The sequence below is a fragment of the Poecilia mexicana genome, unplaced genomic scaffold, assembly GCF_051168715.1.
Source record: "Poecilia mexicana isolate PSO_F unplaced genomic scaffold, ASM5116871v1 scaffold_5, whole genome shotgun sequence".
Taxonomy (NCBI): Eukaryota; Metazoa; Chordata; class Actinopteri; order Cyprinodontiformes; family Poeciliidae; genus Poecilia; species Poecilia mexicana.
In genome coordinates, this window is record NW_028263374.1 from 21,458,058 (window position 1) to 21,471,458 (window position 13,401).

Below are 13,401 nucleotides of genomic sequence, written 5' to 3' on the forward strand. Positions count from 1 at the left end.
ATAGTTAAATTAATCATACAACAGAAAATGTTCCCTTGACCCTAATTTGTGGTAATATACACCATTAATTAAATAAATAGTATTTTCAGTTTGGAGTCAGGCAAACTTGAGTCTTAGTCATTTTGTCCTGTGTGATGTGCAGCTCTCCAATCCTGTAAAGTAAAAGTGTGTTTGTGTCGGCAATTCCCAGTTATCCATTGAAAATTATTTGCAGTTATTGTGTAATAAACACAAATATAAGCACTGAATAGTTACATTTGCTGTGTCACGTTAAGATTGTCGCCATATATAAAACTACAAATATCACATGGTTGTAATGTGTATTTTTCTTTCTTTATTAAAAAAACAACTTAAATTCCAGTGTAACTTAATGTAAATGTTGTTGTTTTTTTATTTCGGTATTCAAAACTTTTTTTTTTCTGAAACTGAACACCTAGGTTTAATATCAGTGTAGTCAAATATTAGAATTTTATATCATACAAGAAATGATACGTTCTTGGGGGCCCCCTGCTGACCTGGAGGACCTAAATTGGTTCAGATTTAGTAAAATTTGACAATTACAGAAAGTGTGACAGACTAAAATATTACCTAAAACAAACTGATTACAGTAAGTGATGAACTAATTAAACTTATCAAGCTGATAAGACATTAACAGAGACTTTCATCATAATAACAAAAAAAAAAAGAATAAAAAAATCCAACATTATAAAACACCAACATATATTTGGTTATCAGAATTCATATGTTTTCCACAACTCACAGTTTTTTGTAAGTCATCACCTCATTATCTGAACATCGACTGGACAAACTGCTCCACATGCAGCTGTGGTTAGAGTGGTTTCCAGTTGGAGAAAAATCAGCTGCGCTTGGACGGAGAGAGAGAGGGTATAGGAGAGACAGAGGGAGCTGCTGTACGCGACAGACCTCATCTCTCAAAATCAACCAGTCAGTGTCCCAAAACACGAGAAGAGCTTCTGATCATCAAACGAACCAGCTCTCAGACTGACTTCGGTCTCCGCGCAAACTTCGCGCCGAAGCTCCAACATGTCCAGCGGGGGCCAACACCGCGGATGTGCCACATGAGGCGGACCCGAGAAACTGAAAGCAGTGCTCAAACTTTGCCCACGGAGACCACTGTGACTCTTAGCGAAGCGCACACGCAACTTTCAGCGTGTTTTCTGCTCCTGTGACACTTTCCGCCCGTCACCTGGCCCGTCACTTGGGATTGCTGGGATTCAGCGGCGTGTCTCTTTTATGTTCAGCCGAGGAGACGTGTAGTTTTTTCAGGGTGGTCCGCTCTAAGGAAGGTGACATGCAGGTTCTCGGTTGGACGACAGTTCTCCTCTGTCAGTGGATCCTACAGAAGGTGAGTTGTACTTATGAAAAGATGAAGAACAAACTGATATTTCCTTTATTTCCTAGAAATTACCTGCTGAAAACTGCACAGGTGCATGCTTTCAATGCTGATTGAACATGTTTACAACACAGGAAACATCCGTAGTTAATTGAAAAATAACTACGGACAGCCTATGAGACATGAAACAGCCCTGATGTGTCTTTGTTTCTGTTGCTTTTTGCATTTTCTTTTTTTCCGATTTGTCTGGAAAGGAAAAAAAAAACGCATGTGCGCCTCCGCTTCCAAGCGCGCAGATTTGTGCTGCCTGAGCGCTTCCTTTTCACTCCCAGTTAAGCAGCCCTCCTTATCCATTTATCTATTTGCCCTTCCAGCAACTTCCTCTAAAATTTTCTTCAGAAGTTGAATACGCCCGTGGCTTGGTTTATTATCTAACCATCGCTATGTGGCAAAGAGTTGGTGCGCTCAGTTGTGTTTGCTGAAGCTGCTGCAGTGTGAGCTGAATGTGCACGCTTATGCACACACACACAAGCGCAAGTGGCTATTTTGGAATCAAAGTTTTCATCAAAACCTCACTTTGACCGTAATGTTGCTCTTGTTCTGCCTTTACTCCCAAGAATAGAAGATTAAGACACACCTGAGGTGAAAGGCTGACACACAACGCACCTCTGTCTGCTTAGCTTTCCAGACTAAAGATTATAATTTTAACAATTTTTCTTATCATTCACCAACCCAGCCTCTAAATGTCATACAAACTTTGTTTCTTTTCTGTCTTGTTCGTCTCCATCTCTCCATATTGCCACAGCTTAAATGTTACAGCACATGCTTTCTTATATTAGTGAAAAAAGGAAAGCCCTTAATTATTTTGTTTTGTTTTCTCTTCTCTGAAATGTGTTTTATGTTGCTCCTTAATAAATTTCAATGTGAACAAGATGTTCATTTATTTTAATAATTCAATTTAAAAAATAAAGTAATATATTCTCTAGATTTATTGTTCACAAACTGATTTATTTCAAATATTTAATTCTGATTGAAATTATTCTGGCTTACAGCTAATGGAAATCCAATATTTAGTTAATCAGATTTTTTTTTGTCTTACATCAGACAAAAAAAACAAAACAAAAAAAAAACTTTATACGTGAATGTCATCCAACTGAAGTGCTTGTTTATGAAACTGTACACCTGAGGACCTGGTTGGGGCTCCTTTTGCGTTAATTGCTGCATCAGTGTAGTGTGACATAGAGGTGATCAACCTGTAGCTCTGCTGAGATGTTAATGAAGCCCAGATTCCTTTTATAGTGCTTTCAGCTGGTCTGTAATGTTCAGTCTGGTATCTCAACTTCATCTTGGAAATCATTCCTCCATGTAGTTTAGGTCAGGTTAATTTGTGGTCTAGTCAGGCGCAGTATCGAAAAATGAGGAAACTTCACACTGAACCTTATGCACCTCGGATTTTGTGCTTCTCAGTCTTCCTCCACGCTGTGGGACTTTGTTTCCAAATTAAATTCAAAAATCACTTTGAATAAAAGTCCTGTCCTGTTTTAGAGCTTTTCTCTTCCAGGAGTGGCTTAATGCAGATTGTTGCAACTAGAGCACAGTTCTTGGAAACATCTTCCTGTAACTGAAGCTTCAGCCTCAGCTGAGCTTTACTTCACAATCCTTTAATAACTGTGGTTGTGCCTGCTGCTTGTGCAACATTTACTAACATGCATTTTCCTTCCACTCAACTTTTCTTTAATATGCTTGAACACAGTAAACTGAATAGCAACTTTATTAACAAGGACCTTAGGTGACTTATCTTCCTTATTAAGGATGTCAGTGACTGTTGCCATGACTACTGTCAAGTCAGCAGTTCTTCCATGATTATTATTACATTTTTGTATCAAAAATACTTTTTAAATCATTCTTATGCAATGCAATATTCAGAATTTGTAATAAACAGAATTTTTGATTTTTGTTTTCTGCCTGCCAAAATCCCTCAAATTAATGGAAATAAACTTATGAAATAAATCTCTCTGTACGTAATGGCTCTTCAATAACACTTAAAATAAATTAACTATGACAGTATTATAGTTCACTGAGATGCAGGTCAGGGTTCAATGAGCATCCCTGATGTGTAAAGCAAATCTTATTAACAGTCTAATGTCACTTGATTCAAGTGACAAAGTGAAGTGTTATGAAGTCACAGAGGTGTGGATGGGTTGGGAATCTTTGCTGCCCACAGATTTGCCTGGTGACAAGAAACCACCAGTGTTTTTTTTTTGTTTTTTTGTTTTTTCCTAAAAAAAAAAAATACATACTTGTTCTTTGTTTTTATTGGATTTTTCACAAATCAGGAGATGGGGGCGAAGGGTATCTTGTTTCGTGAAAGGTGAGATGCAAGCCTGTTAAGACTGAATGCAAATTTTGTCTCTCGCAGGGGGGAACTGCCATAGCCGCAGTCTGGGGTTCAAGTGCTAGGATTGATTCTGTATTAGATTATATCAGCCAAGCGTTGCAGTCTTTGTCTTTGTTGGTTAAAAAAAAGAAAAAAAATCACCTATGTGGAGCTTGAGTAATTTGGCTGACATTGCATGACAAGTTGCATCCTTGGGAATTAGCTTGAGGGACATGAATGTGAGGCAGTAAAATATGCAATGAAAAAAAGCTGAATACAGATAAATTAAAAAAATGATAAAAGGAGGTAAAGAGAGTGGAGACAAACTAAATTTGATGATTTGTTTAAACTAAACCAACCCAAAGTCATTACTCACCATCACTTAAAGGCATTTTGCAAGAAACGTAAAAAGTGGGTGGCATTGATCTAAATTTGCAAAACTGCTTATTTTTAATTAAATTTAAACCATTTTAGTGTATTTACACGATTGATCAAATTTTTTGGTAAAGAGAGTAATGAAACTGTAGTTTCCCTATGCATGCACTGCAACATTATAATATATTTCACCTTGTTCTTTGAAATCATATCTCCAGTAACAGCACTCCAGAAGAAGAAAAGATGTGTGAAAAGCTTCTTTGCTCCTTTATGCTCCCAGGAGAAACAATAGCATTAGCCAGCATCTCAAACTGACGAAATCCTCTTATCTCCCCCCATAAAACAACTATCCGTATACCCCAGGGATATTACGGCAACTGAGTCACTTTAATTTCATTGTATATCGCCCCTCTTCCTTTGGAATCGTGTCTCATATATTCTGCATAGCTTTGCATTTCAGCGGTATCTATGTGTCTTCATAAAACGTGCATGAGAGACGCGGCCGTGCGTTATTCCATGCCCGCATGTTATGATTCCATTCTCAACATGATAGTGGTGGAAAGAAAAAAATGATCAATCAGCAAACAGCGGGATCAGATGTTTTTCCATCATGGATTAATCCAGGTGGTTGGTGCTTTCCCTCCCACTCTTGTCCTTTCGCTTATCTCTTCATCTGTGGATCATCTTGACTGTAAAAACATCCCAGCTTCAGTCAGCATGAGCCACCACTGCTCTGTAATCTGTGAATTATATTCTCTATTCACTGATTAGATGTGTAATCTGTTGAATCATGATGACAGAAGCAATCACATTACTGCCATATCTGTTGTCTCTGAAATTGCTCCCAGAGATCAGATACTCCTTTAACCTAAAAAAAACAACATGGATTTATACAGTATTTTAATGAATTCTGACATGAATTGCTTGGGATTAACCCACAATTCATTTTATTTAACTTCTTTGCTTCCTTTTTAACAGCACTGTCTCATTTTTATCCACCATTGCTGTTGAAATGAATCTTCACGTTTCTTTGTGTGGTTAATGTTTAAGTTTTTTTTGTCGTCCTTATAAGAGAGATTATTCCTTGTAAAGATTACATATGGAAAAGAAATATACATTTTAGCTTAACATAATTAAAAGCATTATGGCTTCTTACAACTGACAAATGAAAGCGAAACCAGAGTCAGGCGTGCGTGCTGCTAGAAGAGCTTCACTGCAGTTCTGTGAGAAAGAAGAAACAATGAGGGTTTAAGTGGGGCGGAAGGGAGCTGCACAAAATAACCACCCAGAATCTCTTTTGGTTCATATGTGGTGAATATAAAGGTCTTTGCACGTCATTTTTGTTTTACTCAACAAATCATTCAGGGAGTTATTTAGATGTTGCGTCGCAACGCTTCCATCGTCGTAGGAATTAGGGACATATCAATCCGTCATGTTTGAAATATGCCAATTTTCCTTTTATCAGGTTTTTATTGATTACTTGCAAGTAAAATAGTGAAGTGTTTAATTTTTTTTAAAGAATCCTCACAATATTCAATTTGTAAGCACACCACCAACATTTACTTTTGCGCACTTTTGTTTAGTTTAGCAAAGATCAGATATAGATTAGGTTTAATGTCCTGTGGTTCATGAACAGAAAAAATGGAATTGGATCATTTTCTGTTGGGTTAAAAGATACTATTTTGATCAAAGAACCTGCAGTGTATATCTTTTTTTTTTTTTTCATGCTTCATGCTTCTAAGAAGTAAAATAAGAATCTGATAAAATCAGAATTGGCAGGTCAGAAGTCAAAGGTATCGGCCACGAAAACAGGTGGATCACTAACAGAAACATTTAGTCATAAATAAAGCTATTTTCTACCACATTTTGGACTGATTTACAGTAGCATATTTTCCACAAGAACAAGTTGAGGTAATTTGAACCAGAAAAAGGAACTGAGAAATCAGAGGTGCCTGCTTTGAGTTTGAAACTGATAAACGCTGCTGAACCCAAACTGCATCATCTCAATCTCATCGTATAAGCTACATAAACATTACTGTAACCCATGGCCATATTAGATCAACATAGATCATAAAGAAGCAACACACCACCACCGGCAGCTTTCCTTTTTGTTTTTTGTTTTTTCAGAGACGCATCCTGACGTCAGACCCCGATGCTGTCTGTCAGCGGTGTTTAAAAGATGGAAAGTAGAACAATAGCGGCTCAGACGGTAAAGAGGAAAACTCTGGAAACGGACACGACCGAATGTGCAAAAATTGGCAACTTTTTTGCAAAAAAGAGCTCACAGTTAGAAACATAAAATGAGGTTGATGAAATGGTTAAGGCAAACCACTGTTCAGTCAAGTCAATGAATTGTGTAATGTTGTGGCATGTATAACATAACGTTGCATAATTTAAATATTTTTATGATGTGCGCACCATAACTGTCTTATGGCCCCTCAGTCAGGTGAAAGATAAAGTACTAAGCACCAGCCATGGTCCAGAGTGGAGGTAAAATTACTCGTATAGTAAATGTTATTAAACTTAATAGAATGAGTATGGTGGAGAACTGTTTTTTTATTAGAAGAAGTCTGAGATGCTTAGAGGATTCAGCTCATCACAACTTAGCCGAATTGATCAGAGAATTAAGGAAAAAACAGGAGATTTCTGCTGAAAATTGTGAGCATTTTTAAAAGGTGTTTAAATGTCATTGTCAAAAGAATTTCTCATTTATTTTCACAATCATATTGTGATGAACAAAGTCGCAGATACCAGCCCACTGATCAGGTGTAAATCCATGTTTTATGGTTGGTATGCAGAGCAAAAAAGATTTTAGGGTCATTAGAAAGTTACTCTCAGTAACAAACTTGGAGAGAATTTTACAATTGTTTTAATGTTTTTTTAATAATAAGGATCAGATATCCAAGAACACTATAATTCATTTTGGAGAAAAGGAAATTCTGATGTTTTAAAAAAAAATAGTGTTGGAGATTTAGCCATTATCTTTTATTCTCTTATTTGTAAAATCTAAGTTGTGATGAAAGTGTTGCCCTGCAGAGGAAAAAGAAATAATAGTAAGAGAAAATGCAACAATTGTGTATATACATATATATTCATTATATCTATTTATTCTTTTTTGATAAAGGGATTTTTAAGGTTCAAACATGTCTCCGAGCTCAAATAACACAATATTCTGATATTGTTGAAAATAATGTGTTGTGAAGAATATTGAAGAATATATGTGCACTGAGAGTGTTTGTTTGAGTTCATGTTCTTGATGATCATAATTAGTGTGTGGAATTAGGCCCTTTAAAGAAAAATATTTCTAATGACTAGTATGCATGAGGAACAGAAGAGGAAAAACAAGTTAGATTCATTTTCCTAACTTCCATCCAGCTATGTTGAATCAGATGTATGAGGTTTAAATGCAGATACATATCAGAACTTTTCAACCATAACAGAAGAGTCAAAGTTGTTTTTGAAGCTCGTTTCAGGGTCAGGTCACTAAACATTTTTAAATCAAGATCTAGATTGGAACTATGTTCCAATTTAGGCTTACTGACCCGTCAAAACAAGCCTGGCTGTGCTGCTTTCAGGATGTAAGATCCAAGGAGACGCTGCTGTACTTTGGAACATTTTATTTCTTTTTAGATGAACAAAATAGTCAAAAATAAACCCAAACATAACCTCGCTACAAATGATTCAAAAGAGTAAAGCTTAAGATAAATGCTGAAAAAAATGTAACTCATTCTTATTCTTTGTAAATGCCATGTTTTATTGGTACCAGAGGTTGCTTGCGAACCACATCAGGACATTTAAAATTAGATGTGCTACAATAAGCAGATACAAACTTGGTTTAAACGTCTTAAATGATTGAGCTGCAGATAGAAGGTTTTGTCCATCAAGTCAACAAATTTTATGCTTAGAGTCACACAGAGCTCAGCAACATTTGAAGCCTCAAACAAGGACTGGCTTTTTTTTTTTATCGTTCATCATTCTGTATTTTACCCCTCACAGAATAGCTTTTTAAAGCCTGCTGATGTTTCTTCTGGTTTTTAAACACTTTAATGTAAATGTTTGTTTTATGGCCAACGATGTAGCCTAAAATATATGATTTCACTCAGCCAGTAATTTTTCAGTTCCTAAAAAAGGAATTTTCTAGTTATAATATTCTGTTTGGTTTATATTGTTATATATTAGGCTTTAAGTTGTGACCAACAAATGCTAATCACCGGATGCACCAACCTTTTGTTTATCTGCCCTGGACCATCACTGTAAACTATTAAAGACTATTTGAACAAGCTGATAAAGATGTCTAATGATTGTAGAAACACAAACATCCATAGAGAGAGAAGCAGAACGACCTTTGCTAACTTTGTTGATGTTTTAATAATATTATGAAAAATGGAGCCCTTTCACAGTTTTGAATTATAGAGTGAAGAGTCTGGCAGTTGCACTGACTAGTGATTTTCAACTTATGCATGTAAAAACACTTGATTATACCTTATTTCTAAGGAATACGGCTCAGATTCACTTCAAATGACAGACAAACAAAAGCTCGCCAGATGATAATAACCCTGTTGAAGCAGAATCTCCCTCAACATTTTATCCTAAGAAATGTTTTTCTTTACCCTGACGTCCAACCCCAAAATACATATAACGCTTCTGTAATTGTACCTGAGTGCATTAGTGCATTATGTAGATCATTTTAACAAGCAACCAAATGCCAAGAAGCAGACATAAGTGCTGTATGAGAGACATCACTATTGAAGTGGCAAAGGTTGTCATTAATACAAATATTTTAAGAGTGGCTCAACGCCATTCCAAAAACACAATCCACTTTCACCTCTGTATTTAGAGACCAAAGCTGAATCACACCGTAGTTGTGAGAACCCTCTTAATGCGTTATTAAAAGAGTAGTCGTTTCCTTAAGTAATTATATATTTTTTTGCTTTGGGCAGTAAGAATTTTGACTAAATTCTAATCAAATCATATATGAGTGTATCAAATTTGTTTTTCTTTGGCTATTGAGGCTGAAAATAGAAGGATTTTTACATTGTATACCAATCTGCTTCTGTTTTCATATTCTTTTTATATTTAACCTAAAGAGGGGGTTTGTAAAGGCTGGTAAATAAAACTTCAGAGCTAAATGGCATTTTTATTTGACTCTTAAATTAGTAAATGGTTTTACAATCCTAGAAGTGAAGTTTTAATTGTGTCAATCTTTATCTCATAATTGACTTTAACTTCAGATTTTGTTCCCAAAACCCAAAGTTAAATATACAAGTTTGCATTAATCTGTGTTAGTGTACACAATCTTTTACTCCGCAGTAGAGATGGATAACAGACAAATATAGAGAAGGTCAATAAGACAAAGCACATATGCAAATCAGCCTTTAAACCGTTTCATAAAACAAGAAGTCTTTTGAGTGGCCTAGTCAAAGTTCGAACTTCAAGTTCAATGCTTTAGTATGATCTTATATAGTTGCTGCTGTGGCAAAACCAGTGATTAGACTCATGGGACAATTATTATTCCTCATAGGGCCAAGTTGGTTTGTTCCCTTAATGGGTAAATTAATCATTTTAAACCTGCTTGTTGAATTTACTAATGTTATTGTTTGATTTAATGATCAAAAACATTATGTGCTGTGACACAAAAAAAAAGCCAAATCAAAGCAAGTCTGTAATGGGCCAAATACATTTTCAAAGCACTGTAATGAATTACTGTTTAACATTATCTGGGGGAAATGAGTCCCTGAGAGGAGCCAGTGGAGGCTGAAAGGAGAAGCTCAGAGGAGACTGAGGAGACCGGCGAAGAAATGACTTGCTTCTATTGTGTTTGTGATAAAACGCAATGCAGATGTGAATGTATACAACGTATCGGGACTGACATAAATCATCCCTGAACGTGTTCATAAACACGTTCTGAACCGAGGGGGAAAAAAAAAAAAAAATTATCAAATGCTTGAAGTACTTTCCTAATTGTCTCCTGTTGTCGTGAGCAACTCGGGCACCACAAGGAGATTGTCTTGTCAGAGAATTACCAAATACTTATGCAGCCAGGGAGGGAAGCGCAATGATAGAGGTGGGCGTGTTGTTGCCCCGTACACTCTGACAAGATCAAACATCAATCACTGCACAAGGCCATATGCTGAACAGAAGACCAGCGGGAACTGTTTATCACCTCCCTTGATTAGAACTGATGTTAAAATTAAGGAAAATCTGAGTTAGTACATTGTTGAAAATCACTAGGTGTGTTTTATTTTGTGTAGAAGTTTCCTAATGTGTAGAAATTGACATTATCACTGACGTAATGATTTAATTTATTGAAATTTTTTTTTTTTACCATTTTTATGTTTGTCAATGATAAAACAAAGAACTATATAGACTTGGTATGAACAAGTCTTTTTTTTTTTTTTTTTTTTTAAACAATCCCAGCTCTGCCTACGAGAAAAAAAAAAGAAGAATTTTAACCAAAACTTGTGGCTTAAGGGATCAAAGTTACCTAGAAGAGCCTGAGGTCACCTGGTATCGAAGCTCATTAGACATCAGTCTCATAGGATCTGAATAAATCTGATAGCAGTAAGGACCAAAAGGTCTGCAGCCAACATCTATAACAAGCATCACCAGGAGCCTCACTGCTCAGGAGTTTGTGCGTTATTATTAGACTGATTTCTTTTTATTTTGTTTTTAATTTTACTGTGTTTTGAAACACCGAATTTCTGATGTAACAAGGTAAATATGACACATATACTTTTAAAATGCTACTGAACTATAAAATAATTATCTTATCTTTCTCTTTTTATTCTTTATAAGTATAAGGACATAAAGATTTTTCTTTTGTAACATTATATTAAAAATAATTGGTAAAACAAACCAGCAACCAAAAAAAAAAAACATTCAAATGTGTCTTGATGATAGGATTTGACTAGTACTAGCAGTAGCAGCAATAGTAGTAGTATTAGTAGACACGCAAGCAACTATAGAGTCAGGTGTTGAAAAATTTTGAATGGACGGGATTCCCTTAATTTGGGAACTTGATGTGCACAGATTAAATTAATGTTCAAAATGTATTTTAATTGGGTTTTGATATCTTTAGTTTTATGATTTGTAATTGTCGGCAAGCTGTTGCTGTTCCTGGCCACGTCTCTCTTGAAAAAGAGATTTTTAATCTCAGTGAGGAATACTTGGTTAAATAAAGGTTACAAACAAAATAAGCTAATTATTGTTTTGGATTGTGAAATTGGAGTTTAGAACAAATTCATACTTCCAGGATAAAAAAAAAAACTAAACACATGTTTATTCATCTACAGAATAAAAAATAATAATAAAAAATTGGTGACTTCACAGCTGAATGTTATTGAAAATAGAAGAGAAAAGAAGAGAAAAATTGTTTACTTTCCCTCCATGTGGAAATTTTGTGAAAGTGAAATGGAAATGAGCAGATTTGTAACAAAAACTAAGAATGAGAGATCTTACAGTAAGAACAAGTTAAAAATACTTTACAGGTATTAAAAGTAGCATACTCAGATTAAGGAAATGTGTAGGAGTAGGAGAGTGAAGTAATAAATGTCCAAGTGTATTTGTGCATAAAAAAATAACAGACCAGTTACAAAATATGGAAAACTGCATATAATAGCAGTCTGAGTTTGTTGGGAGCAGTGATGGTTATAAAGTTTAAAAGCTTCTGTCAGGAAGGATTTACAGTTGTGCTCATAAGTGCGCCTAGGATGCAGCAGTCTTGTCGGTGGAAGCTTATGCATGGGGTGGGAGACATTGTCCAAGAATGATGTTGTTTAGGCCAGATCGTGCTTCTGTTTCCCACAGCCTCCACTGGATCAAGGGGGCATCTTAGGACAGAGCTGGCCTTATCTAACTGCTTCCATGCAGCTGTAAAAATCTGCTGATCCAACAAACTACATCGTAGAAGGTGGCTAATGCCACCACTAAGTCAAAAAGGCCTTCAGGAATGCCCCCCTATAAACTCAAAAAGATCTCAGTCTCCTCAGCAGGAGGAGTCTGCAGCTGACCCTTCCGACAAAGAGCATCAAGGTTGTGATTTCAGTCCAGTTTCTTACAGATGAACACACTCTTCTCTATTCTGTATGTTAGTGTTGGACATTGTAATTTATAGATGGATATATACATTAGATTTTCTTCCTCAGCTTCACGGTGACAGACATGCATTTATTAGGAAACATTCTATAATTACGTACATATTAGTCCCATACTTATATTTTAACATAAACTTGTTTCAGTTCAAATGCAGTGTTGCTTTTCGTGCAGCTTTAAAAGCGGAATAAGTATTTTTCAAACAATTTAACACTAAAATGTATGGAATCTCAGTGTCTGAACAAAATGTGCATCTTTTAGTTATGTTGGAATTATCATCCTCTGAAAATTTCTTCTCGCATCGGATGAAAATGTTATTTGTTTTTCTGAGGTTTTTCTTTTTCTGGTAAAAAAAAAATATGCCACTCTTGTTTAGACCAATTTTCTTCCAGAGTTTTGTTTTTGTCCTCTTTTGCATTATTTAATAAAATAAAGCAGCAGAGGAAGGTTATGGGTAAAATGGTCAGCCCTATTTACTCGTGTTGCTCCACTTTGAGAGGTCCCCAGTCATCTTTGTGATATGGGCAGGGTGTAAATCTCCCTCCCCCCCCTCTCTTTTTCCTGGCTGTGAGGAGCACAGTCGAGCTTTGGAAATAGATCACATCAGAAGGGACGGTTGGCTCTCGATGATGGGCATCATGTTTGTTTCATACATGCTTGATGAGTAGCTCAGCTCTCAGAGGGGGCCACCAGTTGTGGCGTAACACCACTGCTGATGGTCAATGTGTTGCCGAGTCTCAGCTTCCCCAGGGAGGAAATGCACACTGTGCTTCATACTCTAGCTATCTGATCCACCGGTGTGGCCCTGTGTTTGCTGATGTGAGAAGCATGCATTATAGCTCGACACTTGCTCACAGGTTGTACTGAGAGGAAACAATTGAATATATAGCAATGTGTATGCAAGCTTGTAGATATTTTTAAATGACTTTTCCTGTCTTCATTTTCAAATTATATCCTTTTCTCTATTTGTGTGGGAAAAAAAAAATGTTCTGGTATTTTTATTTTTTGTTTTTTTGCTAATGATGCAGCAATCATTCATTATGCCAGTGAATCACCCATTAATCAGCTCCAGTGATCAGCAGGTGAAATTCAGAAATAACAATTTTTTAAATTCATTTTAGTTTATTTAATGCATCAATAAACAACATGTTGATCGATGGAGTTTAGTAAATGTAAGATAAAGGATGGGAGTGTACGCTTTTGT

General features: G+C 36.0%; 1 protein-coding gene across 1 annotated transcript in view; it reads left to right on the forward strand.

The window, feature by feature from the left end:
• Window positions 1-268: 268 nt before the first annotated feature.
• Window positions 269-13,401, forward strand: part of LOC106924116 (neurexophilin-2-like) — a 62,757-nt gene continuing 49,624 nt past the window's right edge. Inside the window, exon 1 of the mRNA XM_014997655.2 lies at window positions 269-1,366. Within this exon, the coding sequence (XP_014853141.2) occupies window positions 1,313-1,366 (54 nt within the window). The 5' untranslated portion in view covers window positions 269-1,312. The remainder of the gene's footprint in view (window positions 1,367-13,401) is intronic.